At 52.1% G+C, this 24,824-nt stretch overlaps 7 protein-coding genes across 7 annotated transcripts; 5 read left to right on the top strand and 2 right to left on the bottom strand.

The window, feature by feature from the left end:
* Positions 1-3,786: 3,786 nt before the first annotated feature.
* On the top strand, positions 3,787-6,972 carry BC939DRAFT_493169 (cytidylyltransferase family-domain-containing protein; the record flags this gene model as incomplete). Its single annotated transcript, XM_051559549.1, has 5 exons — positions 3,787-4,865; positions 5,428-5,657; positions 5,783-5,922; positions 6,009-6,307; positions 6,412-6,972. Exons 1-5 carry the CDS (start codon positions 3,822-3,824, stop codon positions 6,970-6,972), a joined length of 2,274 nt encoding a protein of 757 aa, XP_051411991.1. The 5' UTR covers positions 3,787-3,821.
* A 2,863-nt stretch (positions 6,973-9,835) lies between these two features.
* Positions 9,836-10,352, top strand: BC939DRAFT_397428 (cytochrome b5-like heme/steroid binding domain-containing protein; the record flags this gene model as incomplete). The annotated part of the gene is made up of 2 exons (XM_051552353.1): positions 9,836-10,063; positions 10,209-10,352. Coding segments are annotated over 2 exons (372 nt in total), but the record flags the coding sequence as incomplete, so codon positions are not given.
* Positions 10,353-11,086: 734 nt separating this feature from the next.
* BC939DRAFT_452115 (uncharacterized protein) lies at positions 11,087-12,026 on the bottom strand. Its single transcript, XM_051555764.1, has one exon. It carries the CDS (start codon positions 11,790-11,792, stop codon positions 11,166-11,168), a length of 627 nt encoding a protein of 208 aa, XP_051411989.1. The 5' UTR covers positions 11,793-12,026; the 3' UTR covers positions 11,087-11,165.
* A 255-nt stretch (positions 12,027-12,281) lies between these two features.
* Positions 12,282-12,759, bottom strand: BC939DRAFT_166326 (uncharacterized protein). The gene has a single exon (XM_051550327.1). It carries the CDS (start codon positions 12,583-12,585, stop codon positions 12,322-12,324), a length of 264 nt encoding a protein of 87 aa, XP_051411988.1. The 5' UTR covers positions 12,586-12,759; the 3' UTR covers positions 12,282-12,321.
* A 199-nt stretch (positions 12,760-12,958) lies between these two features.
* Positions 12,959-14,408, top strand: BC939DRAFT_166324 (uncharacterized protein). The gene is made up of 2 exons (XM_051550326.1): positions 12,959-13,929; positions 14,040-14,408. The coding sequence occupies exons 1-2, from the start codon at positions 13,129-13,131 to the stop codon at positions 14,082-14,084; spliced, it is 846 nt and encodes a 281-aa protein (XP_051411987.1). The 5' UTR covers positions 12,959-13,128; the 3' UTR covers positions 14,085-14,408.
* A 1,462-nt stretch (positions 14,409-15,870) lies between these two features.
* On the top strand, positions 15,871-21,362 carry BC939DRAFT_529092 (uncharacterized protein). Its single transcript, XM_051561492.1, has 2 exons — positions 15,871-16,544; positions 16,687-21,362. The coding sequence occupies exons 1-2, from the start codon at positions 15,921-15,923 to the stop codon at positions 21,289-21,291; spliced, it is 5,229 nt and encodes a 1,742-aa protein (XP_051411986.1). The 5' UTR covers positions 15,871-15,920; the 3' UTR covers positions 21,292-21,362.
* Positions 21,363-21,888: 526 nt separating this feature from the next.
* Positions 21,889-24,811, top strand: BC939DRAFT_166278 (Rft protein-domain-containing protein). Its single transcript, XM_051550325.1, has 3 exons — positions 21,889-23,110; positions 23,240-23,400; positions 23,619-24,811. The coding sequence occupies exons 1-3, from the start codon at positions 21,960-21,962 to the stop codon at positions 24,575-24,577; spliced, it is 2,271 nt and encodes a 756-aa protein (XP_051411985.1). The 5' UTR covers positions 21,889-21,959; the 3' UTR covers positions 24,578-24,811.
* Positions 24,812-24,824: the final 13 nt, after the last annotated feature.

The raw sequence follows: 24,824 nt of genomic DNA, 5'->3' as shown, positions 1-24,824 counted from the left end.
AACAACAAGGACAATGTCCTCAAGGCAACAACCTCCACACCGTCAGTATTGTCCCAGTACGAGCAACAGCAACCACCAACAAAGCCAATATCGAATGGAGTCAGCACAGTTCCACAGCGCATCGAATCACTCCAAGTTGGTGGCAACAATAGCCAACATAGCTCTGGACAAAGGAAACGAAAGACATCTGAAGAACCGATGTATATTGAGGAGAACAGCCTCGGTTCAATCATTCGGCCACTTGATCTGAACAGCGACTCGGAGGACGAATTGCTCAAGATGCCTTCGGCATCTTACAAGCTCCATACCTCCGCACCAGCGCCAAAGCCTTCAGAAACGACGTCCCCATCAGCTTCCAGGATACCTGGATCGCTACCAGCAACAGCAACGGTGGCTCCAAAACTGTCACTTCTGGAACAGATGGCTACGCCCAAAGGAACAAAACCGATCCCGCGTGCATCAGAGCTGATCAGTCCCAAGGCCGATGTCGGATACCGCTCAGCAGCCAAGCTGGCAGCAGCAGGATCAAACTCAAATCTGTCGTCCAGTCGCCCGCTCTTGGTTTCTTCCGGATCTATACTCTCAGACGATGGATTCGTCTCGGCAACAAGTCTGGACAATAGAATGCAGGGTCGATTTGGTGGCTACGACCCAGAAATAACACCACCACTTTCTCAGGGCAGCTCAAACGGTGGATCACAGCAGTCATCACAACAGCAATCACTCCATGCCAAGGTTCAGAGCTACAGTCAGAAGCGTTCTGGAGACTTTGCGGCGTATAGTGTTGGCGGAACCAGGAAACGAGTCCTTCCACCGACAATTACTGGCTATCAGCCTATATCGACCTTCCAGACTGGCGTCCACGTATCGTCAAAAGTATCAATGGCGTCTCTGTCGCGGACGACTTCGTTCCATAAGACCCAGGATTCAGACCGCACAGCACCTCAACCTTCTTCACCGGGGTCAGCAGGAGCACGTCTGTTTGATTCATCATCGGCTTACGGCGCAACAGACTATCCCAAGAACATGACTAAGGACGGAATGTTACTTTCGGCGGAACAGCAGCACGTGTTGAAGCAAGTCATGGACTACAAGAAGAATGTCTTCTTTACAGGATCTGCAGGAACAGGAAAATCGGTCCTTCTCCGGGAACTGATCTATCAGCTGCGGAGTAGATATAGCAACCGGCGAGGTGGCTCAGACCATTGGGGATCGACTGATGATGCCGTTGCGGTCACAGCCTCGACAGGGATCGCGGCCTGCAATATTGGAGGATGTACATTACATTCGTTTGCGGGCGTGGGGTTGGGATTGGAGGCATTGCCGGCTTTGCAGGCCAAGATCCGGAAAAATCTGACGACGGTGCGACGATGGCAGGATACGAAGGTGCTAATTATTGATGAGGTGTCAATGATTGATGCGGATTTCATGGACAAGCTGGAGGCGTTGGCAAGGTTTGTTCGTAAGGACGATCGGCCCTGGGGGGGGATCCAGGTGGTCCTGACGGGCGACTTCTTTCAGCTGCCGCCGGTCAATAAAAGCGGGAACGTGAAGTTTTGTTTCGAGTGCGAATCTTGGTCAAGGACGATCCATACGACAATCCAGCTGCAGCAAGTCTTTCGTCAGAAGGATCAGAGTAAGTGCTTTCACCTTGATAACTGTGTTGATGTCAGGAATGGAGGGTTTCATGGCGTACTAATACATGCGACTGATCTGTCTTGCTTTTTTATTTATTTTATTTACTTTATTTTAATAGCCTTTGCGGATATGTTGAACGAGATGCGACTGGGCCTGATGTCGCCTCCAACAATAGATCGCTTCCGCACCCTCACTCGGGACCTGAAGACGAATGATGGTCTGCGGCCGACAGAATTGTAAGTGGTCTGATAAACCTTTGTTGGAGTGAGATTGTCCTTTTGAGACCACAGAGTGTAATCGTTTTATCTTTTTGGCTACATGGTGGATAGATTCCCGCTCAGAAACCAGGTGGAGGAAGCGAACAATCGGATGTTGAACAACTTGCCAGGAAAGACTGTCGTCTATCAGGCCAGGGATCGTGGTGCGCTGAAGGAGAAGATGGAGCAGAACTGTTTGGCACCGACGACACTGCAGCTCAAAATGAATGCGCAGGTGATGCTGTTGCGGAACCAGGGTGGCGGCTCAGGTGGACTTGTCAACGGCAGTTTGGGCATTTTGATTGGATTCGTATCGAGACAGGCTGATAACGAGAACCCGACTGGATCCGACGGTGCGCGGAAAGGGTCGCTCAATACGCCTGGTGAGGAATTGCCGCTGGTCCGATTTACGGTGGAAGGAGGTGGTACAAGAGAAATGGTGGTTGGCAGGGAAGAGTGGACTATTGAGCTGCCGAATGGCGATGTGCAGGGGGCACGGATCCAGATCCCGCTGGGACTTGCATGGTCGTTGAGTATCCACAAGAGTCAGGGACAGACATTACCGAAAGTGAAGGTTGACCTGGGGAAGGTGTTTGAGAAGGGCCAGGCATATGTTGCACTGTCGCGAGCGACGACGCTGGATGGACTGCAGGTGCTGAACTTTGATCCACGGAAGGTGATGGTGCATCCTAAGGTCACGGAATTCTACAGACAGCTACGCGTATATAAGGCGCCAGAGGAGCCATAGAACAGCAGAAACGAAGTGTGCGAATGAGGAAGGTTGTATAGCTCCAGAAGAATATGGATGTAATATAATGCAGGCTGAAGATGGAGATGAATGCACCATGCGAAGTTAGCATATTAACCTTAACTGTGGAGGTGCTCATGGAATGATGGAAGACAGAGAAGGAAAAGAACCGGTTTCTGGGTTGCGTAACCTAGATGCAGAGTGAGTTACTTTAAGATGAGTGAACCGGAAAAGAAAGGGCCTTGGGAAGCTGCTCTTCTGATCTTTCTTTGTCTCATGGGGGGAGCCATTTGACCTGTGCGCACTGCTATGTGGGTGGGTGCTATCGGCATTCCGTGCGTTCATTTCTCCTTTCACATGGTTTCTATCGAGCACTTGGAACGAAATGAAGTGCAGCAGGCACTCGAGGGGAGTGTGCGTGTGGGTGGATGTGCATGTGGGGGATGCGATGTGGGGGTGTTTGTGGAGTATATGTGTGTGCGAGTGTGTGCACTTTACAACGCTATTTCGTGCAGGTTTTTTTTTTCTTTTGTACTCTCTGGTTGCAGCAGCATGCGCATGCATAGATTATTGAAGATTAATCCACCTTTTGGTGATCCCATTACAACGGATGATAGCATTGCCCGGAGGATGAGGTTGAGGATGCAAGTGACGATGAGGGTGAGGACGAGGAGGAAGGGAGAGAGCGGGAGAATATGAAGAAGGAGTGAGAGGGGAATGAACTTTGGCAATAGTGACATATGTAATCATATCCTCTTGTGTCTTCCCTCCCACCACTCGGTCCTCGTTATCTTTAACGGGCGCGTCCATCATCACCCTTCACATGGAATGGAGTGCAGTGGAGCAGAGGCATGCGGTGGGATGGGTCCCCAGGTAGAATGGCGTTCCTCCTCTTTATCTTCTGCTTCCTCCTCTCCTCTTCCTATTTTGCTTTTCTCCTTATCTCCCTTCATCCGTTCCTCTCATTTTACACTTTACACTTTACATTTTTTGGTTTGTGTTCTTCTTCACGACGTCCTTCCTGTTTCATTCATTTCGGATCCCATTCTGCACCATCCCCATCCCATCTCTTCCCCTCCTTCCGTTACTGGTCCTGCAACACGTCGTGCATACAACGACTTTTCTATTTTTTTTTTTTTTTTTTTTTTTTTTAGTTTCCCTCCTATATCAATCTCGTCATGGCCAAATCAAAATCTCCCCGCAAGAACAGCACCAACAACCACAGTCCGCCACCATCTTCCAACAAGAACAGCACTAGCAGCGCAAAGTCAACTTCTAACGGCATCGGCACCACCTCTGCCGCATTGCAGGCTGCTACCTTGAACACACCATTGTCTTCGCCCAACCAGGCCAATCATGCAAAATCAGACAATATCGAGCCCTCCGGTCTACTCAAGGAAACCAAGGTCAAGGTGATGGGAGCTATTAATGATGTCAAGGACGTGATGCAATTGGCCGCCAATGAGTTTGAAACCGTCGTCGAGAACAAAAAGTTCACACGTATGGAGTCTCCGGCAGAAGCAGCAGCTGTTAACGCTGCCAAATCAGAGGCAGAGGCAGAAAAGATGACGGCGACATCTGGATCGGAATTCTCTACGGGTGTGAGCCGGACAGGAGGAGCAGAAACCAGAGGAAGGAGATCATCTGGACTGGGACCATCAGCACTGTCATATCTGAGCAGCAACTTGTTCGACAGCCTGCGGCCCGATCGAAAGGACGCCGACAACAAAGATGAGGGCAACGAGAGCGATAGCAGTGAGAGCAGCAGCGATGGCAGCGAAATGGAGTACAGCAGCAGCAGTAATAGTGAGAGCAGCAACAGCAGTCATTCGACAGAGGATGAGGCATCTGAAGAGGAGGACGATTATGAGGAAGAGGAAGAGGAAGAGGAGGATGAGAAGGCGGCCGAGAACCGAGCGAGTAATGGATACAAGGCCGCGAAGAAAAAGAAGCAGCAGAAACAGAGGCAAGCACTAAAGCAGCAGCAGCAACAACAACAACAACAGCGGCAGCAACAGTTGGCGACGAATGGATCGCCACGACTGAAGAAAAAATTGCAATCGAAACAGGCGTTGCGGATCCAGCAAGTGCAGCAGCAGCAGCAAGAACAGCAACAGCAGGCACAGCCGCGATCGCCTACCCGCGCGTCTCCTCTGCCGCCGAGCCCTCGCGACCGCCATCGCCATCATCATCATGACCACGATAAACCCTCCGATAAAGAGGTAGCGTATTTGAGTGCGAGCTGCTAGTGCAGGTGTTGGATCAGGTGTTTGTGTTTGCCCCCCCCCCCCTCTCTCTCTTGTGGTTCGCTTTTTTTTTTTTTTTTTTGCCACCTTTGTTTGGAGGACAACAAGGAAATGGAAATTTACCAAAGTTTACCAGGGTGAGCCATACCGGAAATTATAATACCCACAGCACTTGTGGATATCTCGGCCGCCGACTCATGCATGAAAGCCAAACTCTCAGAGCGGGGAGGGAGGGGAGCCAAAACCTGCTTCCGCTGCCATTCCTGTCTGTCGCAGTGTGATTGCTCTGAATGCGGAGAATATGCCGTTTTTTTTTTTTTTTTTTTTCTTTTTTGGCGGCATGTAAGGACACATGCTGGCTATCTTACTTGATTGCTTGCTTACACCCCAAATATGTCACAGACACTTTTCTTTTTGTGAGGGTTGAATTGGCGCGTGGAGGAACAGCGCATATGAGGCATATGAAAATAATATCCGCTACTAACATCTCCATGACTCTACTTTCCCCTCTTCCTAAACTATATCTCTTCTTTAACAGGTCGTGCTGTTGGCAGCCGAGTCCTCAAATGCCAAGTGGGCCAATTGGTCGGTCCGCACACTCTGGACGTTGATCATGATCGGGGGTTTCTTTGCCTGTGTCGCTGCCGGTCCCTTATTTGTAATTCTGCTGGTGGTCATGGTTCAGGCACTCGTCTACAAAGAGGTCATCTATCTTGCGAACATCCCAAGCAAGGAAAAGAGGCTGCCTTGGTTCAGGACCATGAACTGGTATATTCCTTGCTTGTGTCTAAGGAGGGGGTCTGACAACAGGAGTGTTGAACGAGTACATGTGAAGGTGACTGACATCCATATGTTTGCCTTGGTATTCATTCTCAATCTGCACCGTCCAATAGGTATTTCTTGTTCAGTACCAACTACTTCTTTTATGGCGAGAGTTTGATTCACTACTTCCAGCATGTGGTGTTTGTCGACGCGTTCCTGTTGCCGTTTGCGACACACCATCGCTTCATCTCGTTCACCCTCTACGTCATCGGTAAGGAGCCTTGCGATTTTAACGGACATTTGCGAGATGCATTTGGATGTGTATATGGACTAACGTCTCTCAACCGTCTGAAATAGGCTTCGTATTCTTTGTTGCCAACTTGAAGAAGGGTCACTACCGCTTCCAGTTCTCGCAGTTCGCATGGACCCACATGACGCTGTTGTTGGTCGTCTGCCAGAGTCACTTCATTATCAACAACATCTTTGAGGGGCTGATTTGGTTCTTTTTGCCCGTGTCCCTGGTCATCACGAACGACATCTTTGCATACATCTTTGGATTCTTCTGGGGCAAGACGCCCCTGATCAAGCTGTCACCCAAGAAGACTGTCGAGGGATTCGTTGGCGGATGGGTCATGACCATTGTCTTTGGTATCATGGTATGTGAACGAGGAGGCTATTTCCATGGATGGGTCAGATATCAGCTGCGGTGTCTATACTACATGCTAACGAGTATTATTGTTGTTTTTCTCTCTTTTCCTAGTTCGCGACGTTGTTCCTGAGATATCCGTACATGATCTGCCCTGTCAAGGACTTGCGTGCGACTGCGTTCAGTGGCTTGACATGTGAACCCAACCCAGTTTTTGTCCCCGTCAAGTACTACCTCAAGCCCTGGATGGTAGCGCTTGTTCGCCATGTGGGGATGCGCAACCACTATGTGATGATTGCACCCCTGCAGCTTCACACCATTGTCATGGCTTGCTTTGCGTCGTTGATTGCACCTTTTGGAGGATTCTTCGCGTCCGGGTTCAAGCGTGCGTTCAAGATCAAGGACTTTGGACAGTCGATCCCTGGTCATGGAGGCATCACGGACAGGATGGACTGTCAGTTCTTGATGGGCTTATTCTCGTACATGTACTACCAGAGCTTTATCAAGACGACGGCGTTGTCAGTCGGGGTGGTACTGCAGAGCGCGGTCAATAATTTGCAGGGGCAGGAGCAGTTGGAGCTGTTTGATCACATGCGACAGTACTTGATTGGACAAGGATTGTTGGATGAGGACAGCTGTGTGATTATACCGCCCAAGGAGGCATGGATCTCTTGATGTGGGAACCACTTGTGGGGGACAGGTTGACGAATTTGGTATCTACTGTACTTTACATATCTTACATATCTTTGTAGCTCGTCATGCGAGCATAAGAATAAAGCTAAAGCTAAAGCTAAAACAAAAGCTGCAAAGAAAAAAACATTGCAATTCACAAAAAAGCGGTGCGGGTACCCGTCCCTAGTCAGCATAGTCTTCAGTCAAAGAGTCACTCAGGATGGCGAAGTACTCTTTGCTCCGTTTTCTTTGTTCGTTTGAGCTTGGCATGTAAACAAAGAGGGCGAATAACCAAAACTAGCATCCCAAAACCACATCCGTCAGTCGCGGGACGTTATTTTGAGAACCTCCCCATGCCATTTTGGTCTTTGAAAGGATGTGTTTTCCACAGGCATCGGGCTTGGGTAGGGGAAGGGGTAGCCCTATTTAAAGGGTGCTATCTGGCCCGCAATCAGGAACTCCAGGTCCGTCCTCCCTTGTCCACAAGGCCCTTCTCCCCTCATCCACCCGCCCTTCACTGTCCTCTACCGCTGTTCATTTTCACTTTCTAAGCGGTCGCATAACCACGTACGCTCAGGGCCTCGTGCGTGTTTCTATGTATTGCTTATTTTCCGCCTATATACCACCACACCCGGAGATCCTTTATAACAATACAGTAAGTGTCTGTCATCTTCAGTCTATGGGTGAAGTTGCGCGATGCTGCAGCCAGTTTTTCTGTTACTGACACTCTTTTCTCTTTCTTTTATTTCTTCTTTCTCCTTTCTTCTTCAGCACCTTGATCGTTTCTTCTGGCGGAAGACGACATTGAAGTGGGTACTCCAACGATATCGAGAACCCCGCACGCCTATGGAACGGTTCCAATACTCGAAGGATGATGAGGAGGATGGATCACGGATTCGTTCACACTCGTTGTTCTCAGGCCTGTGAAGGGCATCATCCATTCAGTCGTAAACGCCGCGGACTGTCAGGTAAGAACTTGTGCGGTACAATGTCTCTTTTTTTGTACCTTGTATCTTTGTGTTTGCTTTACCTGTGGGGAGAGCTTTTTTTTTTTCCTTGCATGAAAAATAACACTCAGCAACTATACAACCATACAACCATACACGTACTAGCAACCCATCCCTCCTAAAGAAACCTCAAAGTCCACAGAAGGGGTAGAAAGGGAAATCGAATTCCCCCAAAGATACACTCACCGGGGTCTCATTTCATCCTTGTTCTTTTGTAACGCGAGCAACACCGACAACATTCTATCGTGTAAAAAAAGTCGTATTGATCGAACAAGGCACTGTACCCTGGACCATACAGTGCCTTTCGGTCCCCCCTTCCGCCCCCCGCGCCCCCGCCTCACTTCCGCTTTCTTCATAAGCGAAAGGGACAGGGCGAAGGGGGATGTGAATACATCAAAGCCCGGGGCCGCTTCTTGATCGTTGACTACCCATAGGCGGGACTCGTTTCCAAGACGAAGCGATCTTGTAGGGAGTTTTCAATGCGAAAAGGACTCGAATCGCCCCGATCGGACTAAAGGATCAATTCATCGATACTCACGAAAAATGCATCCCCAGTAGGCAGAAGGAAGAACAGGAAGAGGACTGGGTCCCGTTGAGAAAGCGCCTTTTAGCCCCCCCGAAGAAGGAGGGGTGGGGGGTGGGAATGGAAATCGGGACGGTCGGACGTTTTTTTTACTTCATATGCTGGTCTACCAAAAGTCCTTAATCGAGGTCGTCGATTGAGAAGGATGGCGATCTTTGAGGAAAAATAAATATATAATAATAATAAAAATAAAAAAATAATTATAACATAACTTTTCAAACTGTTGGTATGGATATGTACTCTTGTTGGGCACGAAGCATGATAGCACGAAGCATGATAGTGCGTTTCTTTTTTTTTTTTCTGATTTTTTTTTGCGCATGCGCATCTACTATGTATGTGTTTGTGTGTACACGAAGACGCGTCCTTGGGAAGGGGTAACGAACATGAGGTGATACGACGCGATGAGACGCGTTCCTATTTAGATGCACCGAGTAGAGGAGGGGAGGGAAGGACAGCACGGTTGAGGATCACGCTGTAAAGATGGCATGGGGTCCCTCCCCCCCCCAAAAAAAAAGAAAAAGAAAGCAAGCACACTCAAATAGTCTAGTGATCATCAATGTAGATGAGTTAGAGCAGTCGAATATGTATGCATGCACCCACCACCACCCCTCGCGTTTACGCGATTTATTTTTTTGGAAATAGTCTGACCAAACTACGAACGCGTTCCGAAGGGGGAAGGTTCATGTCTCACATGATCCCCCCCTGTGCTCGCCCTTCGTACGAACAGTCATGTACACGGACAATTGGTGCGTGGTCGTAGCGTTATCTTTCTACCACCCTCCCTCCTCCCACCTTGGACAGTCGCCCGCCAAAGGAGCTCCCATCTTATTCTTCTCATCCCATCGTCATCCTCATCCTCATCCTCATCGTCATCCTCATCGAGACCATGGTCCAGCATCAGAATGTCAAACAGCGCAAGCAGCACGGAGGGCATGACAGGACGGGTCCGAAGGATGGGGCTGCATCACCAAGGCATGGAGCAGCAGCCAAGACAAAGAAGACCTCAGTCCTTCAAGGAATTTTGCTCTCGATCCTGTTCTTCTTCCTGGCCTCGTATCTGGTCACGGATACATGGCTGTGGGGGTATAACGGAAAATACGTTAATTGGAGGCATTGGGTCCCGGTAAGGGGGACAGTTCGTTGTTCGTCTTGGACAACATACACCATACGCATACACAATGTTTTTTGTTCGGAAATTTCGTAACTGCGTGCTCACAAAGGACACTCAATTTTTTTATTTTTGGTATTTATATATGTGCAGAGAAAGCAGATTGTGGTGACACAGAAGGAGCTGGCGCAATACGATGGAGCGGATCCGACGAAACCGATCTACCTGGCGATCAAGGGCGAGGTGTTTGATGTGTCCGCGGGCCGGCCGTATTATAGCCGGGGCGGTGGGTACGGGTTCTTTTCTGGGAAGGATGCGTCGCGTGCGTATACGACGGGATGTTTCCAGACACATCTGACGCATGATGTGCGAGGACTTGGTCCACAGCAATTGAAGGTGCGTCGGTGGTTTTTTTTTTTTTTTTTTTTTTAAAGATAAAACAACGACAAATGAGTTTTTTTTTTTTTATTCCTTAACTTCTACTTGCCTTTTTTTTTTTTTTTTTTTTTTTTTTTTTGGTCTGCGGGGGAACCCACTCTAGGAAATTGAAGGGTGGGCCAATTTCTACAGGAACCATCCAAAGTATTTCAAGGTCGGTACTGTTGTGTTGGATCCGATCGATCCAAATTCGCCTCTGCCGGAAGACTGCAACAAGCCCGTGGCGCCCAAGCCTGCGTCGTCGTAGAAGCATGGGTAGCAAGATCCAGTTACTTTGTTTGTTACATAATAATAATAAAAAAAAAAAACAAGGCGTGTCATCTGGTTATAGTATAACAAGGACCATTGGACCTGTTAGGCCAAAAAAAGAGTCAGGATAACACGTTCGGTAGAGTCATCGTGAAAAGGAGTTGGCGGCTGCGACCGCGGAGTACTTGCAAAAGACCATGCTTCTCCTCTCCTCTCCCCCTTCACTACCCCACCTTCTGCGTGCAACAGCACCTCCGTGATATCTTGGGACTTCTTGCCGGAATCCAATGCCCAAGGGGTTGCTGGACTCTGTACCATCCAGAGGGGGTCCGCATTGCCATTTTCAAGGCGGCTCATGTTCATCAGTCATTGCAAAAGCGCTAGCCTCGTCCTCGAGCGCATTAGTTATTTTCTCATGATGGGTGGTGTCTCTGGTTCTCCTTGCAGGCATGCTCATGCAGTAGTAGCATGATAGGCAGCCCGACCCTTTGGTATAGAGTCCTTGTATCTCCTTGAGCTTGGTTATACAGATCAAAAGAATTGGCGGCCCCAGGAGACGATAATTTATATCGCCTCCTTTCCTTCCCCCCCCCCCCCCCTCCCTCTTTTTTTTTAAAGTAATCGGGCTTCTCCTTGTGCAGGACATGGCCCCGTACTAATATTTCTTTGCCCCATAATGACGGTGGCCTATATCTGGGTACGGTACGGACACGATGGGAGCCATAGCTTCATAAGGGCTTCTTCAAGTCGCGTTCTTTCGTCCTTCTTTATCTTTTCGCTTTCTCTCTTCTTTTTCATTCTTCATTCTTCCTCATTGCGAAAATACAAAAAAAGGACTTTTCTTCACCTGCCTTTGCTTATCCTGGCTTCCACCACGCACTCCCTCTTTACATAGCCACACACTTACACACACACACACACACACACAAAGATGATCAAGTCGCTTATTGCCCTGGGTGCGATTGCCGTTGCTGCCGTCTCTGCGCAAGCGCCCCTCAACCATATCTCGTTCACGCAGCCCGTGGGTGATGGTATCACGTACGTTGCGGGATCGACCCAGACGTTTTCCTGGACGATGGCCTGCACGACGCCGTCGACGCTGACGTCTGCGACGCCGAACGCGACCGAGGTCGACTTTATGGACTCGAACAATATTAACAACGCGTTCTATGTGAAGAAGGTTGGTACGATCGATTGTACAAAGTCTGTCGGGAACTTGGTCTGGACGGTGCCTGCGGATACGAAGCCCGGTGTGTATGCGCTGCAGCTGCTTCTCCAGCCGAACAACGCGTATTCGGGGCGGTTCAATGTCACGGCTCCCGGAGGATCGGTCGCTGCGGGGACGACTGCTGGTGGCGCTGGTGGTAGTGGTGGTAGTAGTGTTGCGACTGCGGGTGTGAATGGGAGCAACGGTGGTAGTAGCAGTACGGCCGGTCATCCGAATGGTGCGACTACTTTGGTCTCCGTGGGCAAGTCGGTTGCATTGGCAGTGGCCGGCGCAGGCGCGGTCCTTGCGATGGCGTTCTAAGCAAAAGAGTTCTCTCTCTCTCTCTCTCTGGCCTGGCTGGCGGAGCCCATTCCTTTTCCTTCGCTCCTTATCTCCCCTTGTCTCCTGTGGCAAGGAAAGCAGACGCTTGCATCTTTTTTTATTTTATTTTATTTTATTTTATTTTATTTTATTTTATTTTAGAACCTAATCTAATTGAACCTCCTATCTCCCTCCCCTCCTATATTGACCATTCGAAACGCCCATCAGACATAGCATTTTGCATTGGAATATAATGTATACCATTAAAACTATTTTGCTCTGTGGTGTGTTTGTTTGAGGCTTGTTTTTTTCTTTTGTATGCGATGTGCGATGCGAATGTTCCTTGTTTTGTGTGTGTGTAAGTGTGTGTGTAAGTGTGTGTGTGTGTGTGTTTAATTCTATGAAATGCTTCAGCCCAGAATGATCGCTCTTTTTCATACTAAATGTAGACTATGTAGTGTAACGAATCCCAAGGATAGCATGGAATGTTCCCAAAATACAGAGCCTGTTTATTAGGGGTTTTCTTGAAGGGGATGGTCCGCACTCGACCACGTAGTTGGGTGGTACAGGGGGCGAGAGCGAGGGAGGGGGGGGAGCAGCGGCGGCTGTGGGCAAATGATGTCAGCACAATATGTATGTAGGTTATTTGATTGCAGGCGAAGCAGATTAAGCAGAAGACGAGGGGGGCAGAGATGTGGCCCATTAGGGTAGGGCACCCGGGGATGGTACCAGTTTGGCTGTGGCAGTGACATGTTCATGCACGGCAGCTGTATGGACTATTGGCGGTTGAGGTAGAGTGATGTTGGGGAGTGGGCTGTGTGCGGTGTGCTGTGTGCTTCTAGGAAAATAAGGTTTTTAGGGATGGGCGACTCTTGGCAAGAAAGAGGTGTGTGTTCCGCAGTGCTTCTGTGTGCTTCGGAGCGCTTCCTGAAAATAGGGAAATAGGAAATAATCTAGCGCCGACTGGCAGCAAATTGGCCACGTTGCAGCATGTTGCGGCTGCTGGTCTGGGTGTCTGCCCCTTAATGGGCTACCCATAAAAGAACCAGCACCCCGCCCTTTCCTTCCCTTTTTTTTTTTTTTTATTCCCTTCACCTCTCTTCGCTTGCCACGACTACACTCCTCCTCCTCTTCGCCTCCTCTCTTCTTGACACGTATCGCACCTCGCCCTCGTCGCCTTGCATACCCCCTCTCCCTCCTCTGTATATAAACCCCTCTTTGAATTCGTATCTCTGTCCGGGCCGTCATGTTATCGACAACGCTTCTCTCCTTGCCAGACATGATGGCCCATGCCTCTTCAGCTGGCGCTCCCTTTGACAGCGAAGTGTCCACCGCAGACCTGGACAGCGAGGCATCCGCGACAACCCCCTCTGCAGCCACCCCCTCCCCCTCCTCCTCCTCCTCCTCACCGTCGACAGCAACCGCAACCGCCATCCTCGCCCACTCGGCATTCTCTTCATCCTCAACGGAAGCCATGCACATTGACATGCTGACTAAACTTCTGGATGCAACCACCCCGACCCTCCACCAGAACTGTGCCGCCAATGCCACCGATCTCCTCTCCGACCCTAGTGTGATCGCTCTGGCCGCCACCTCTACTTCCTCTTGGACCGGCTCACCCTCCATCAGTCCCATGGCTCTCAAGCTTGAGTCGCCCCTGCTCAGCCCCAGCCCAGGCCCATCCTCAGAGACCCCTGCCAAGCCCAAAGGCAAGAGCAAGGCCGTCTCTTCCTCAAGCACCACCCACCGGAAGAGATCCACGGATCCTGCTGACAAGGAGACCAAGGCCCGTGAGCGCGTGTTGCGGAACCGCGCCGCCGCTCAGGAGTCCAGGGACAAGAAGAGAAAGTACGTCGAAGAGATCGAGACCTCGAACGAGCACCTCCAGCAAGAGAACACCCAGCTGCTGAAGCGACTCAAGACCGTCGAGAGCGACAACCTCGCCCTCTCTCAACGACTCGAGACCCTCACCGCACAGTTCGCACAGATGCAACAACTGCTATCCCAGTCCTTAAAGCACAACCAACCCGGAGTCGGCTTTTGCCAGGTACAACATGGTGCTCCACCACATCCACAATGGTCTCGTATCCATCCATCCATCGACTTTTTGTGGTCCTAACCTTTCTCTCGCTTGATTGTTTTATTGATAGTCTGCAGTACTGGCAAAGAAGGACAAGAGATCCCGTAAGACGGACGCCTTGACCAACTCTCCGCAGCAGAAGCTGGCTCCACCCAAGAGAAACCTTTACACCACAACCTCCACGGCTCCAATGCCCAACAAACACCGACGAGTCTATTCGATGACGATGAAGACCTTGATGAGCAAGAGGGATCAGAACAGGGAAGCCCGTTCGTCGGATCCGAGTGCAGCTCAGAACTGGATGGAGACCAGCTGTCGGCCATATTGCTACAACAGTCGCAACATGACCTTGACGCTCTCCTCCTCTGCAGCAGTCTCTTTTCTGACGACGCGACCACCGGCTCGGCAGCTGGCCACCACGGCCTTGATGATGGTTCTTCTGACCACCATCCTGCCGCAGCTGATGCTGAACTTTTCGACTCTTTTCTTGACCTCGACTGGAGCGCGATCGAGTCATCCGCAGGAGCTGCAGCTGCAGCAGGCGGCCCTATCTTTTATCCGACAGCTCTCCTTGAGTCGTCAGTCTAATGATAGGACAGGGCCCCTACCACGGCCGCCAGCTCCCCATTCGAGAACCATCAAGGACAACATTAGCAGTCTACACCCGTTGGTGATCCAGGAGATTGTGACAGAATTCCGGCAGGGTCGCAGAGATGTGGCCCGCGGTCTTTTGGTGAAGGCGTTGTTGTCGAGTCGATTGACGCTAGACAATGACGGCATCAAAGGATTGGCTGCTTTTTCAAAAAAGTAGTTTTTTTTTTTTTTTTTCCTTTGGTATTCTTTTTCTCGCAAGTTCATGTTTTTTCACCGCTTTATCGACATTACTAGGGAAACACACATGGCACGTTGGCAACATCTGTGTTGCACACTTTTTTCTATTATTTCTTAATGACCTAGCTCGTTTTCCCTTTTGCCACTGTAGTTTTTCATTTGCTTTTCTATTCACTGTAACATACTATTTTCATTATAATGCGTCATTTCGTCAAATACAGTTCTATATGTGTCTTTGCGAATCTGAAATCGTCAGTTGTCCATTGTAGAGAGATGAGATGTATGGATGTGCTGTGAACAGGGATGTAGGGTTTACTCTAAGGATGATAGATGTAGGAATGTGCTATGGACAGGGATGTAAGGGATGTGCTATGGACAGGGATGTTAGGGATGTGATTGTAGACTAAAAAAAAAGGTGTGGCAACGATGATGTGGAGGCCCCGAATGAGACACTGTAGTGCCAGTTAGCCAATGCGAGCGCGAGGCAGCCCAAGGGAATGCCGTCATGAAGATCGATGGTGGTGATAGACTATGTAATAGGCGGTGGGTGTCCTGGCTGCCCATTGGCCACTGCAGCGGGGAGGGGGTGTTGCTAGAGGGAGGGATGGAGGACTTGCCGCCAAAAGCAGACAGAGCCCTTCGCCCCACGTATCCCACCCACATGTACGTGCCCAGCGGCGCCTCTGACTGGCTGGCCGGCTGTGCGTGTCCGTGATGATGCGTGCTGATGAGCGAATGGAAAAAACCCTTTTGCAAGACAGCGCGTCTGCTGTCTCACCGCTCCCGCGACTGCACTCTGCGCGCCTCCACCCTCCACGGACCCTTGAGACCGAGGGGTGTGGGGGTGTCCGGTTATAAACCGCTTCGTCACCCGTGCGCTCTCTCTCTCTTTCCTTCTTCTCTGTACCGCTTCTGTTCTCTTCCACCCCCCTCCTCCTTCGTCTTCTTTTTTTTGCACCGTTCAACACCGTTCAAGGCTCCTTCTGTAAATATCTGTACATATCCACCTCCAACCGCCACTATCTCCTTCTATCTATCTATCTATCTATCTATCTATCTATCTTTCTATCTTTTTTTCTACTCTTTCCGGTCTACACAGTAATATCTGCCGACCCAGCCATCGAAACATGCAACGCGACGACGGTAAACTCAACATGCCCGGCGGCTTCAAGAGCCCCCGCATCTCTGACATCCCCCAGAGCACCGGCAACAACAACAACAACTACCATGCCACGTCCTCCGTCCTCGACAACGCTCCACCAGCGGCTGCCATGAGAGCCAGCAACGTCACCAACCCCACCGGCTCCACCTTCGAGGTCGCTGGCCCCACCGTTGGTGGACCACCCACGCGCTACGACAGCCACAACATCGAGGCCGCCAAGGAGCACCTGGCCGAGAGCTGGAGCAACAGCGCGTACACCGGCGCTGGCACCCACGGGAGCACGCTCACCGATACTGTCAAGGCAGGAGCCACCGCCGCCGCCGCGGGTGCAACCAATGCTGGCACCAATGTGATCGCAGCCGCAAAGAGGCTGATCAACCGCAACGAGGGCGACTATGACGAAAATACCGACTATGGTCATCATCATGACGGCAACCAGAGCATCCTCCCGATCTCGAACCAACCCAGGAGCGAAATCCCTAACCGCGACCTCGAGACATCCCAGTACGCGGCCCCGGATAGGAACCTGTCGCTGCGCTCTCAAGAGCGTCTCCCTGAGAAAATCGCTTCTCGCTCAGCGTTGCACGACGTAAGTTCATGCATGAATTTTTGGTCTTTGAATGTATGCGCCAATCTTGCTGTAATGAACCTTGTGTGACCAGAAGCACTGACGCACAAACTCTATTTTGAATGCTATGCTTGCTTGCTTGCTTGCTATATATACATCATAGAATGACTATGATGCCAACAAGACCGCCCTGGGCTCTACGCCTTCTGATATCCGCAGCCGTTTGGGTACCGGTGCTGCCCTTGGTACAGCGACTACAGGTCTTGGTGCTCCGATTCTTGAGATCCACCGTCATCAAGGGCAGCCGGGCTCAGCCCCAACCACCACCGGCCCCACCACTGCCACGGTTGAGGTCAAGCGCACCCTGATTTCCTCACAGCCACCGTCAGACCTGCAGAACCCTATCCAAACCACAACCAACACCTACCCACAAGAGGACAAATCGGCCTCCAAGCTCGCGGGCCCCACTACAGGAACTGCCACTGCCGGCACTGGTGCCCCTGCTACTCACCATGAGACTTCCACTGGGCACGAACAGCCTGATACTGAAAAGAAGTCCATGACTGAGCGTATGAAGGATGTCTTTGGTCTGTCCCAGCCTGATGTCTCCCCGCACCCTGTCGCCCCCCAGCACCATGAAGTTCCTCACCTGCCCCCTCAGCGTCAAGACGTTTCCTCGCACCAAGAGGTCCCCCAGCGCCATGAGCACCTCCCGCGCCATGAGACCCCTCCGCGATATGAGGTCCCCAGAGACAGCACTCAGAACCCTGCACTGACGAGCGCCGAGACTCTGAAGGATCAGCATGAGCAGCCAGTGTCGGTTCGACCACCTAACGAGGATTATGTCCAAACCAGCGCGAACATGCCCTCCATGGTTGAAACCCAGCCACATGAGAGCAACATGGCCAAGGTCACAACTGCTACTGTGGGAGCTGCCTCCATGGTCGCTGGAGCTGCCTCCAGGGTCGCGGCTGCCACTGCGGGAGCTGCCGCCGCCGGCGCTAGTGCTGTAGCTGCCCGCATTGAAGCCTCCACTCATCACGGACAGCCTGGCGTTGAAGAGAAGACCTTGACTGATCGCGTCAAAGAAGCCATTGGTCTGCCGTACCACGGGGTCCCCAAGGACAACACTCACAACTACGCACTGACGAGCGCCCAGGTTTTGAAGCAGCAGCAAGAATATGCTGCGGCGCACCGTCCGTTGGACGAGAGCTCTGTTCCGACCAGAGTGAGCAATTCGACGGCTGCCACGACCTCGGCTCCGCCAGAGGTATTCCTTCACAAAAAGAAATATGAGCCTGAGGAAAACGTGCACCATTATCAGCAGCATCATCAGCACATCCTCCCGGAGCATGATCGCCACATCGGCGCCAAGGTCGCACCCGCTGGAGCTGCTGCTACTCTTGCCTCCCTGGGATCGAGGGAGATTCCCCATGAAGGCTTTGTTACCCAAACCGTGCCCCTGGCGCCCGCACAGGCACAGAAGGCCCCTTACCAGCCCGTTACGGTTGCCGAGCCCGTGAAGGATTCCAGCCGTGCTGGAGATTTGAAGCAGCATGTCTTTATGCCTGTCGACAATTCTCCAGCCACGAACGCTCGTGCCGAGGTCCCCGCGCCAGTGTTTAACACCAAGTACATGGGCGGTAACACTTCTCAGTCCCAGTCGGGCGGCACGTCTACCGCTAATCAGCCCGCTACGAACAAGGATACTGCGGGCACTGCTGCCGGCGTTGCTGCGTATTTGGGTAACAAGAACCCGACGGGTTCGGCCAGGCCCAGTGAGCGCTCGGACAACAGTCTCCAATCTGAGAACCAGCCTCTGTCCCGCCAATACGACAACACTGGCGGCATTGCCCCTTCCACTGCCAGAGCTGCTGCGGCTCCAGGTACCGCTGCTGGTGTCGATGCCTATCTCGGGGATAAGGACAACACGGCCTCGCTCAGGCCCGATGAACGCTCAGAGTATAACCCTCGCTCCGAGAACCAACCTCTGTCTCGCCATCACGACAACGCTGGCGGCATCGGTCCCACGACTGCTGCTGCTTTGGGTGCTGCTGGTACCGCTGCTGCTGGTGACGCTTACCTCAGAAATAAGAATAACACATCCTCGGTCAGGCCCACTGAGCGCTCGGACTACAGTCTTCGCCCCGAGAACCAACCTCAGTCCCGCCAATACGACAACATAGCCTCGACCAGGCCAACTGAGCGCTCGGAGTATAACCCTCGCTCCGAGAACCAACCTCTGTCCCGCCAAAACGACAACACTGGCGGCATTGCTCCCTCCACTGCCAGAGCTGCTGCGGCTCCAGGTACCGCTGCTGGTGTCGATGCCTACCTCGGAGATAAGGACAAAACGGCCTCGGTCAGGCCCACTGAGCGTTCAGATTATAGTCTTCGCCCTGAGAACCAGCCTCAGTCTCGCCATCACGACAACACTGGTGGCATCGGTCCCACGACTGCTGCCGGTTTGGGCGCTGCTGGCACCGCTGCTGGTTTGGGTGCTGCTGTCGATGCTCATCGCCATCATGGCCCCGCCGACACGTCCAAGTATGCCACTAATGCACCATCGACAATGAATACTACTCCTGCTACCGCTGGTACTACTGCAACTGGCGCCAGGGATCTGGCTTTCACGGATCCTAGCAGTCTTCGTCCTTTGACTGGCAACCGCACGCTCCCCATTACCGAGGATACTCAGCACCGCGCTTTGCCGGGGGAGACTAAGAGAGCGATGCATGACTCATCTGAGTATGGACCTGCGGATCCCAGGGATTTGCATTTAGCCGACTCGAAGACTCAGGGACATAGGGGTGCTGCAGGTGCCGCTGCTACAGGTGCCGCTGCTGCTGGTACCGCTGCTGCCATGTCCGACCGTCACTCTACCCAGCCCACCACCAGCTCTACATCGACAGGTGATCACTGGCCTGTGACTGAGAAGATCATGGATACTTTGGGTATGCACGGCGGTCCAGCAGAGTCGAAGACGCTGGCGTTCACGGACCCCAAGGCTCTCAAACCCTTGACTGGTGTCCGCACACTCCCTATTGTTGCCGAGCCCCAGCAACGTCCTTTGACGGAGAAGATCAAGGAAGTGATGCATCTCCCAACTGAATATGGACCTGCGGATCCTAAGGACTTGCGCCTGACAGACCCGAAGACCCTCCGTCCATTTGGTGAGAGGTCCGCTGCGCCAGCCACTGCTGGTGCCACTGCTACCGGCACGTCTGCTCCACTTATTGGCTCGAAGGGCACTCACTCTGTTCATCCTGAGGATAACACCGCGAGGGCCAACACTTTGAGCGCTACATCGTCGAAGCCGACTACAACATACACGACTCCGACGATTACGACGATGAACCCTGCGTCGACGACGAATGCTCCTTCGACGACGACGCACAGCGCAGCCAAGCCTCTCGCTGCTGGTGCCACTGGTGTCGCCTTGGGTGCTGAAGCTGCCCACCACCACCACCACCATGGTGCGCGCGACAACTCTCCTACTGGCAACTACGCCGCGAGGGACAACACTGTGAATGCACCATTGTCGACGTCGGCTAGACCCATGGGTGACAACAATACTACGACGAATGCTCCTTCGGCGACGACGCACAGCGCAGCCAAGCCTCTCGCTGCTGCTGGTGCCACCGGTGCTGCCTTGGGTGCTGACCCTCTCCATCACCACCACAGTGCGCGCGACAACTCTCCTACTGGTAACTACGGTGCGAGGGACAACACTGCGAATGCTCCATTGTCGACGTCGACTAGGCCCGTGGGTGACAACAATCTCACCACGAATGCTCCTTCGACAACGGTGCGCGACACTGCTAGGCCTATCGCGGGTGTTGGTAGCACTGGTGCCATCTTGGGTACTGATGCTCCCAATTATCGTAGTGCGCACGCGACCGCTCCTTCGACGACGACGCACAGCGCAGCCAAGCCTTTCGCTGCTGGTGCCACTGGTGCCGCCTTGGGTGCTGACGCTGCCCACCGCCACCACGGTGGACGCGATAATTCCCCTACTGGCTACAACACCGCGAGGGACAACACTCTGAATGCACCTTTGCCAACTAGGCCCATGGGTGACAACACTACGACGAATGCTCCTTCGACGACGACGCACAGTGCAGCCAAGCCTCTCGCTGCTGGTGCCACTGGTGCCGCCTTGGGTGCTGACGCTGCCCACCGCCACCACGGTGAGCGCGATAATTCCCCTACTGGCTACAACGCCGCGAGGGACAACACTCTGAATGCTCCAGTGTCAACGTCGGCTAGGCCCGTGGGCGACAACAGTGCTATGACGAATGCTCCTTCGGCGACGACGCACAGCGCAGCCAAGCCTGTTGCTGCTGGTGCCACTGGTGCTGCCTTGGGTGCTGATGCTGCTCACCACCAGCACGGTGGACGCGATACTGCTGCTGCTCCAACCACCATGGGCAACACAGCGACCAAGCCTGATCGCATGGACAACATGCCCGAGGGCTATAAGGGACCGGTTCCGCAGACGAAGCCCGATGAGGAAGTTGTGTGGATGAAGACGACTTATTATGACGACGGTACCAGTGAGGTCACGGCTACGAATGTGAATCCCGACGATCATCGAGCGCATGCGGGCAATGAGAGTCAGGGACACGGAAACGACGGCGGCCGCACCAGCGACGGCGCGAACGTTCCTCAGCACCAACAGAGTGAGCATCACAAAGGAGGGCTCTTTAACCGATTGCTGCATCATGGAAATAATAACGGCAAGGGCAAGGACAAGGAGCGCTCGTAAGGAAGGGAGGAGGGAGTGAATGGATTTTATCTGAAGTAACAAACAGGACATTTGTAATAAATAAATCCGTGTCTTTTTTTTTTTTATTCTTTATGAATATCTGTGAACAACATTCTGAGGATGAACAAGTGGGTATTAGGTATTGGGTATGTGGCATAGGTTGAGGGTCTACCTCAGTGCTGCTGTGGTTATTTCGCGTGCTTCCTTCTCTCTTTTTTTTTTTTTTTTTTTTTTTTTTTTTTCTTTTTCTTCCGACGTATCTTATCACACTCACTTTTCCAGCTCGAGAACCCTGTACTTCACGGTTTAATTGCCCTGCACTCTCACGCAAGGCCTAGTAAGTGTGGGTGGGTGTGTCTCCCTGGGTCAAGTCGACATGGGGTCTGAGGCAGGCAGGAGCAGCGTGCGGAGCACAGCACTCCAAGGAACGGCGCGATTCGATTGGACGGCAGCCATGAGCACGCTGTGGAATCAAGCCAGGAGGGGAGGGGAGGGGAGGGGAGGGGTTGTGCCGGTATCGGTTGACATCATAAACGCGCGGGGTGCGGTAATTATTTTCGCGTGTATGAAAGAAATAAAGTACGTGCACATTGTCGACATCATTCGTCCCCCATTCCCCCTTCTTCATTCCCCCCTCCATCGAGTGCTCCCCATTCCATCCATCCACCATGGAGCACCCGCACTCATCCCCTACACTTCGGCAGCGGACCCATGCCACCTCCACCACCACCGCGTCCTCATCTGAGTCCTCCACGACAACCCCAACGACTGATGAAGCATCCTCGATCCTGTCCTCCTCTGTCCAGGGAGCCAGCTACCTCGTCCTCCTCCAGTTCGTCTCCCGCATGCTCACCTTCACCCTCAACCAGGTCCTCCTCCGCTTCACCTCTGCCGAGACCCTCGGGATCGCCTCTGTTCAGCTCGAACTCCTCCTCAACACGATCCTCTTCCTCTCCCGTGAAGGGGTCCGCTGTGCCGCCATCCGCGTCTCCGACGACAGTTCAACTACAACTACCACTACAGCATCATCATCTTTATCATCGGACGCCGATCGGATCGGAGACGGTAGCCATGGGATCAGTGATATCAAGGATGAGACAGCGCCAGTATCGTCATTATCATCATCATCATCATCGTCGTCGTCGATCACCTCGACCCCACGTCCAGGATCAGAGGCATATCGTCTCCAGAAACTCGTCAATATGGTGTACGCGCCCATCCCCATCGGTGCACTCATGACCGTCCTCGCTGTGGGCTACTGCCTCTCCCATGTTGATTCTTCTGCTGAAGCCCGCTTCCCGCATTACCGGCTCTCGATCTACCTGTACGGTCTTTCGGCGTTGATCGAGCTCCTTGCGGAACCCATGTTCATGGTCGCACAGTACAAGCTCTGGTTCAAGACCCGGGTGTCGGTCGAGGGGACGGCGGTGATTGTGAGGTGTGTGTTGACGTGCGCACTGACGATCTATGGGAATAGGGCCGAGGTCGTCGAGGCCATGCCGGGGCATCATCATGCGCTTCACTTGGATCCGAAAACAACAGCAGCAGTAGTGGCAGCGGGAAAGGGGGATAGGAATACGATGGGGGTGTTGGCGTTTGCGGTGGCCCAGTTTGTGTATGGGTTATTGACGCTTGGAGGGTTCCTGTTGGCGTTTTGGAGCAAGAGTCGGGAGAGGCATGAGCAGGAGAGACGGAGGATGGAGGCGGCGGCGAAGAAGTATCATGCTCATCCGGACATGAGGGAGGAGCGGGAGGAGGACTTGATTGAGATGAGGGCCTTGTTGCCGAAGAAACTTGTCAGGATGGGAAACAGCGGCAGGTGAGGGTTGATTTTTGCTTTTGCTTGACACTTTGCTTTGACTTTTATGCTGTTTTGTTGAAATGCCAAGTTTTTTCTTTCTTATTTTTATTTTTTTTTTGATTTTGGTCTGCTTGATGATCTTACTAGGCCAGAGTACTTTTACTTTGATCCGGAGCTGCTGAAGCTGTCAAAGACCTTGACGGCCCAGTCGTTGCTGAAGCATATCCTGACGGAGGGCGACAAGATGCTCATGGCTGGACTCACAAATGAGGAAGCTCAGGGGGTTTATGCTTTTGTGGTCAATTATGGTGCGTAGAAATGGAATGGATTGGATGGGGTCCATATGCAGTTTTTTTGAATGATCAGTTTTGTTTTTTTTGCCTGCAGATCAAAGTATTGACTTTTGCCGCGTGTTTTGCCTCTCTCATTTTTTTTTTTTTTTTTTTTTTTTTTTTTTTTTTTTTTTTTTTTTGGCTTGTGTGTGTGTGTGCGTGTGCGTGTGTGTGTATGTTTGTATATTGTATAGGATCGTTGGTGGCGAGAATCCTTTTCCAGCCAATGGAGGAGACGAGCAGGACACTCTTCAGCAGACTCCTGAGCGATGTCGGACCCGCCTCCAAATCCCTTGCGACCACAACCAAGGAAAAAAACCCCTCCTCCTACTCTTCCTCCTCTTCCTCTTCGAGAACGGGAGCAGAAGCAAAAGCAACGTCGTCTGGATCTACCACGCTGGCAGAAGGCCAGGTCGCGAACCTGATCCTCTCGCGCAATTTACTTTTAACCATCATGAAGTTCCACATCCTCCTCGGCCTAGTCTTCATCTCCTTCGGGACCCATTACACCGCCACATTGATCGACCTCGTCGTTGGAAAATACTGGTCTCGCGATACCATTGCGCCTCAGGTCCTGAGTCTCTATTGCTGGTACGTCCCCATCATGGGACTCAACGGGATCACAGAGGCGGTTGTACAGGCGGTCGCGTCCGAGACCGAGCTGGGCGTGCTCTCATATTGGATGATTGGTTTCTCGGCCGTGTTCTGTAGCACGGGCGCGGTTCTGATGGGGGTCTTTGGTATGGGCGCCAAAGGGATCGTCCTGGCAAACTGTGTGAATCTATCGATGCGGATCGGCTGGTCCATGTGGTTCTTGTCAAGATACTATGGGCGGTATATCCCTGCTTCGACCTCGGAGGGCGAGGAGCAGCAGCAGCAGCAGCAGCAGAAGAAGAAGAGTCTAATGGCGACGTTCTCGAATGTGCCGTGGAGGATGATTCTGCCACGTCCGTCTGTGTTGGTAGCGTTCACAGCGGCGTATGCGATCACGGCGGCGAGTGAGCTGTATGTTGGATGGGATCAGTGGTTGCAGAAGGTTGTGCATCTGGGCACGGGCGTGGCGACGTTCTTGGCGGTGGCCGGGGTGGTCTTTGTTGCTGAGAAGCCCTTCATGAGGGAAATTCAGAGCTTTGTCCGGCAGCGACGCAACTAGCGCGTGGAATCAAAGGATCGAAGAAAAAAAAAAAAAAAAGAAAAGAAACGTGAACGCGCTACCCACAAGACGTGTGCATTGGCACACAGGCTCCACTCGTACTTTTCTTCGAGACTGTATAGGATGATTTTTTTTCTTTTTTCTTTCTCGCATCTTCCCTTCGCTACACATCCTGTATCAAACTTTTTGCATCCTCAAACGCGTGTATACACACACGGCAGTAAAAAAAATAAAGATTTATATACAA

The sequence above is a fragment of the Gamsiella multidivaricata genome (genome assembly GCF_025024155.1).
Source record: "Gamsiella multidivaricata strain RSA 2152 chromosome Unknown BC939scaffold_34, whole genome shotgun sequence".
Classification (NCBI taxonomy): Eukaryota; Fungi; Mortierellomycota; class Mortierellomycetes; order Mortierellales; family Mortierellaceae; genus Gamsiella; species Gamsiella multidivaricata.
This window is presented reverse-complemented; position numbering and strand designations above follow the sequence as displayed.

What these genes read in the sequence shown, in the direction of transcription:
- BC939DRAFT_166326 (XM_051550327.1), bottom strand. Translation starts at nt 12,585, where the DNA reads ATGGGCCACATCTCTGCCCCCCTCGTCTTCTGCTTAATCTGCTTCGCC.
- BC939DRAFT_529092 (XM_051561492.1), top strand. Translation starts at nt 15,921, where the DNA reads ATGCAACGCGACGACGGTAAACTCAACATGCCCGGCGGCTTCAAGAGC. An exon ending in CTCGCTCAGCGTTGCACGAC is followed by an intron (nt 16,545 to 16,686) that starts GTAAGTTCATGC and finishes TATACATCATAG; the next exon opens with AATGACTATGATGCCAACAA.
- BC939DRAFT_166324 (XM_051550326.1), top strand. Translation starts at nt 13,129, where the DNA reads ATGTTATCGACAACGCTTCTCTCCTTGCCAGACATGATGGCCCATGCC. An exon ending in CCGGAGTCGGCTTTTGCCAG is followed by an intron (nt 13,930 to 14,039) that starts GTACAACATGGT and finishes GATAGTCTGCAG; the next exon opens with TACTGGCAAAGAAGGACAAG.
- BC939DRAFT_166278 (XM_051550325.1), top strand. Translation starts at nt 21,960, where the DNA reads ATGGAGCACCCGCACTCATCCCCTACACTTCGGCAGCGGACCCATGCC. An exon ending in AGGATGGGAAACAGCGGCAG is followed by an intron (nt 23,111 to 23,239) that starts GTGAGGGTTGAT and finishes TGATCTTACTAG; the next exon opens with GCCAGAGTACTTTTACTTTG. An exon ending in TGCTTTTGTGGTCAATTATG is followed by an intron (nt 23,401 to 23,618) that starts GTGCGTAGAAAT and finishes TATATTGTATAG; the next exon opens with GATCGTTGGTGGCGAGAATC.
- BC939DRAFT_452115 (XM_051555764.1), bottom strand. Translation starts at nt 11,792, where the DNA reads ATGACCGGCCGTACTGCTACTACCACCGTTGCTCCCATTCACACCCGC.